Below are 5,435 nucleotides of genomic sequence, written 5' to 3' on the forward strand. Positions count from 1 at the left end.
TCTCTCTCCCCCCTCTCATCTCAACCCCCTCCCATGCCCTAAACCCTATTCTATACAATACCTGTTGGTGGCTGGTACCTCAGGGGAAGGATTGCCCCTCAGCATGGGCCTGCAGAGGCAGAGACACCCCCTCCCACCTCACCATACCTCACTCTACCAAACATACCCTTGGCTCCTTTTTCTTTTTCATAAAACACAACACTAATATGCACACACACCAATAGGGACACATAAACACAAACACAGAGTTAAAAAAAAAAATACATTTCATGTGTGTATGTGTGGCAGACACCTTTAACGCCCGCACTTCGGAAACAGAGGCAGGTGGATCCCTGAGTTTAAGACCAGTCTGGTGTGTATGCAGAGTGAGTTCTAGGACAGCCAACACTACACTGAGAAAACCTGTCTTAAAAAGCCAAGACCAACCAACCAACCAAATACAGTTAGAGCCTTGCACATATTAGGCAAGTATCTGCCTTAGCCTTCTATTAAAATGTTTGAGGCAGGTTCTTGTGTCTTCAACTCACTCTGTAACCTAGGCAGACTTTGAACGTTTGACTGTCCTGCCCCAGCCTTCCAAGTAGCTGGGATCGCAGACCTGTACTATAGACCTTACTAGATCCTACCTCAAGCCTGGTGACTTTACCTCTCCTCTACACTGCGGGCTATCTAACTGTACTGGCACACTGTCCACTAGGTGGCACTATTTGCTCCTCAGTGGTGGTATTTTCAGCCATAGCTAAAGGATCTGGGAAAGCATGAACAAGCTAAGAGGCACGGCTCTCTTTTATTCCCCTAATGGGGGTTAAGTGACACACAGAGAGGGCTGGAGAGATGTTTTAGCACTGGAGTGCTTCCTGCTCTTGCAGAGGACTTGAGTTTGGCTGTCTGCTTCACCATCTCCAGTTCCAGGGCTCTTCTGGCTTCCAAGTGGTACACATAAACTCACACAGACAGACAGACAGACAGACACACAAATTCTTAAGAATAAAACACACACACACACACACACACATATAAGCTTTATGCTATATTTGCTTTTATTGTGTTGGCAGGAACAGCAAGTCATTTGGTGAAAAGTGAAGTCCACTCCAACACACAGCACAAAGATCTACAGACAGAATTTGTGTCCTGCCAGGTATGGTAGCATATGCCTTTAGTCCCAACACTCAGCAGGGAAAAATAGACAGATCTCATCAGTTTGAAGCCATCTGGTGTACATAGTGAGTTACAAGACAGTCAGGGCTATGTAGAGACCCTGTCTCAAACACACACACACACACACACACACACACACACACCAGTACCTTAACTATCATTTCTCACCTTTTAGTCAATAAAGATCATTAGTCACCCACATTAACCATATTAAACTTCAATTAAACATTCTCCAGCCTCATTAACTATTACTTTATAAGCATATAACGGCTGATGAGTTTTATAGTGTCTGTGTGTACATTAGGTGTGTGCGAGAACACAAGTGCTGTGGCACCCGTGGAGGGACAACTTTGTAAAGTAGGTCCCCTCTTCACATCTTTACGTGGGTTCCAGGGGTCAGGCTCGAGTTGCCAGACATGCACAGTAAGTGTCTTTACCTGCTGAGCCATTTCACCAGCCCGCGTGTTCTTATGACTTCCTAGCCTGAGCTTAGTCTACAGGACCCACACGCAGCAGGACAGCAGTCTCCTGTATGCTATTCTCTGCCCTCCACACATGCTCCATGATATGCACTCCTATGTGTGTGTGTGCACATAAATAAGTAGAATAAAAAATACAACTTGGATGTCAAAATGAATGCCATTTGGTTTTAATCCAAATACTGTATGTTAATGATCAAGTTGAGTATATATACGGCACGAACATGAAACATGATCACTGCTTATTTACATTAACTTTCCTTACTGTGCACGACAGAAGAAACAAGTGACCTTCATGGAGGCAGAAACCTGAGGCAAAGTTTGCTCACATCTCCTCAGATGGAGAAACAAAGGACCCTGCTGGCACAGAGTGAAGATTTGATCCCTCAAGACCCACGTTTCCTAGCTAAAGCCGGTCCCTCAGTTCTCACAGCCTGCCAAAACAGAGCTACCAACCAGGGAGCAAGTGGGAGACATCTCACATCTGACCCTTAGCACTCTTTAACTAGGTATCTCTGAATTAATTCCTGTGGAAGTGTAAGAGATCCAGGGCCCAATCTCCACAGCACCCCGGGAAACCTGCTAACACGTGGGACAGTCAGAGGATGGCAGGAGACCCCTTTCCAATGTTCAACGAATAAAACAACTGCTGTGAAACCGTTCATCTTGGTGACAAGAGCTTTAATACTTCATACAGTCGACATTTGGCTTGCTGTGGTCTGACAAATGGCAGAGGCTCCCAAAACGCACGTGACACCGCTAACACCTCGTTGTGACTTTTATGGGTACATTCCTTAGGTTCAGTCGATCCTCATTATTTGCTAACAGTACATTAGTCGTGCAGCTTACAGGTGGGCAGTGCAGCTCTTGTTGGCTACGTACTTCCTAGGGTACACGTGCTTATTCTCTGATTGAAGAGTCATGTAGATGTCGTACACATGGGGACTGTGGATCACAATTCGGTTGAGTACTTTGCCTTCCTTCACGATTTCCTCAGTCTTTTTGTCAGTAGACATATTCTTTTCCAAGAAGTCTGAGTCTTTCACATACAGCTCATCTCCTGAAAAATAGTAAAAATGTATTTCCATAGAGCACTGTTTCATAATAAGCCCCCCACACACATATCAAGGACTTGAAGCAGTATTTTTTGGATGCACTTCATGGTGAAGCTTAGTTGGTGTTTTTCTTGTGGCTCGTTTTTAAATTTATTTTCTTATAATCCATGTCTACGTGTATGTGTGCATGTATACTGCCTGGGGTGGGGACTGGGGACTGAACTCAGATCCTCTGAGAGAGCAGCAGCACAGCCTCTAACCACTGAGACAGGCTCTGTTTCAGGTTTTTATTGGGGGGTGGGGGAGGAGCATGTGGTATATATGTTTCTGCAGGTGGAGGTCAGAGACCAGCCTGCTAGGGTGCGTGCGCATGATGTAGGCAAGGAAGCAGGAGGGCCAGAGAATGACCCTGGTGGTCCTCCAGAACTTTCCGCCTTTTGTCTCAGCTAGGATTCCTTATTGGCCTGGAACGTTACCACTTAGGCCAGGAGAGCTGGCCTATGAGCATCCAGAAATCTGCCTGTGTCTACCTCCCATCCTGCCGCTGCAAGGCTGGGGTCAGAGATGCCTATCACCAGGCCTTCCTCTCTGCATCACTCCAGGGGACCCGAACTCAAGCCTTCACACTGACTAGCCAACTCTTGACTGGTTTAGCCAGCTCTCTAGTCCTCTGTGTTAGATTTTAATATCCCTACTTTATGCCTACCTCCAAGATAAGCATTTTCTTTGCGCACATCAAAATTGATGCCTATAGTGTTTCCATTGTCAGCTAGAATTATTTTATCATAGTTCAGCAGCACTGGGAATTAAAACTGAGGCCTTGATGCAGTTGAGGCAAATATTCTACTAAGTCATATGCCCAGTCAAGAACACTGTAAGTTCTGAAGGACTTCACGACTCTCTTCAGTCTATTAAATAGTAATATTAATGTTGGCCTAATAACAATGATTTTGATGTTTCAATACAAGTTTGTTCTGATAATCTCATGGTTAATCCATTTTTTTGCGTAGTCTTAAATTCTTCCTTATGTACTTGCATGTGTGCGCAGGCGTGAAGGCCAGAAGTTGACACTGGGGGTCTTCCTCAGTCATTCTCCATCTTATATTTTGAGGCACAGAGTCTGACCAAGCCTGAAGCTCATTCATTTAATGAGACTCGCTGGCCAGCAAGCCTCAACAATCTCCTGTCTTTACCTGCTTAGCCGGGATGAAAATGACCACCAGGCTGGCATCTAACATGGGTACTGGCAATATGAATTCACATCCTGTGCTTATACAGCAAGTAATTACTGACTTGGCCATAGCATAATCTCCAAGGTTAATTTAGATGAGTTATCACTAGTATTAAAGGTGCTAGGGGCTGGAGAGATGGGTCAGGGTTAAGAACACTGGCTGCTCTTCCAGAGGACCTGATCTCTGGTCCCAGCAGCCACATGGCGGCTCACTACAACCTGTAACTCCAGTTCCAGGGAATCTATGCTCTCTTTTGGCCTCTGTGGATATTAAGCACATTGGTGGTACACATACATATGGGTAGGGAAACATTCATATACATAAAATAAGAATAAGTTTTAAGCCCTGCTAAACTATCCTTCTGTAGGGTGAATAACAAATCTTATCAGTATTATCAGGAACTGAAGAGGCAGATATGAAATATTACAGGACACATAGTGCTTGCCCCAACACTGATCAGTGTTTGCCAAACTATAACTGACCACTGACAATCTTCCTAATTCAAATAAGGTGACAGTCTACAAGTTCTCATAATTTGAAATGAAAATGTAAAAGTGTGAAAATGCATGATTAGAGACTTCCTAGGAAATATATATGCATAAATTCTGAATTTCTAGTTACAATAAACATTATGGGCTGGGCACAGTGGTACTCCTGCGATCGCAGCAAACGGGTAATGAAGGCAGGAGGATGCCAGCTTGGGATAAACAGTAAGTTCTATGCCAGCCTGAGATCTATATTAGAGATTTTCTCAAAAATAAATAGAAATAAAGACTATGTTTTTTTAAGTTAACTTGGACAAAACCATACAGCCTATAGTCACCTGAGATAAAGTCTTAATTGAATGACTGCCCAGATTATATGGGCCTGTGGAAGTATTGTCCTGATTGTTATTTGATACAGCCCACTGTGGGCAGCACCATTCCTTAGTCAGTGGGTCCCAAACTGAGTAAGAAAGTTAGCTAAACACAGTTCTTTGTGAGCCAGCTAGCAAGTAGAATTCTCCATGGTTCCTGATGTATGCTTCTGATTGTGAAGTGAGTTTGTTGGCTGGAAGCAATGTTGTGTGTGGTAAAGCCTGAAGCCTGCTTTTAAGTTCCTGCCCCAGCTTCTCTCAATAATGAACCATAACCCACAGTCTGACATAAACCTTCTTCCTCCCAAAGTTGTCTATGGTCATGGTATTTGTCACAAGAATAGACTCAAACTAGAAACATGTACATTTTATGATTCTGACCTTCCCCTCTCATCCCTCTGTTTTTTGAGACAGGGTTTCACTGTAGAAGAGTCCTAATTGTCCTGGAACTCTCGCTGTAGACCAGGCTAGCCTCCAAATCACAGAGATCCACTTGTCTCTGCCTTCCAAATACTGGGATTAAAAAGCATGCACCACCACAGTAGGGTGACAATGACCTTTTAATTACTATTCCACCAGGCACAGCAAACCTCTTGACTAAAGGCTAGAGCCTGTGATTGAGCAGTCAAAGGGAAAGGTGGGGCTGGAAGTTTTT

At 44.2% G+C, this 5,435-nt stretch overlaps 1 protein-coding gene across 1 annotated transcript in view; it reads right to left on the bottom strand.

Annotated features, from left to right (window-relative positions):
• Window positions 1-1,095: 1,095 nt before the first annotated feature.
• The window catches only part of Nudt19 (nudix hydrolase 19), a 10,313-nt gene continuing 5,973 nt past the window's right edge, over window positions 1,096-5,435 (bottom strand). The window contains exon 3 of the mRNA XM_021211889.2: window positions 1,096-2,697. Within this exon, the coding sequence (XP_021067548.1) occupies window positions 2,483-2,697 (215 nt within the window). The 3' untranslated portion in view covers window positions 1,096-2,482. The remainder of the gene's footprint in view (window positions 2,698-5,435) is intronic.

Source organism: Mus pahari, chromosome 1 (genome assembly GCF_900095145.1).
Source record: "Mus pahari chromosome 1, PAHARI_EIJ_v1.1, whole genome shotgun sequence".
Taxonomy (NCBI): domain Eukaryota; kingdom Metazoa; phylum Chordata; class Mammalia; order Rodentia; family Muridae; genus Mus; species Mus pahari.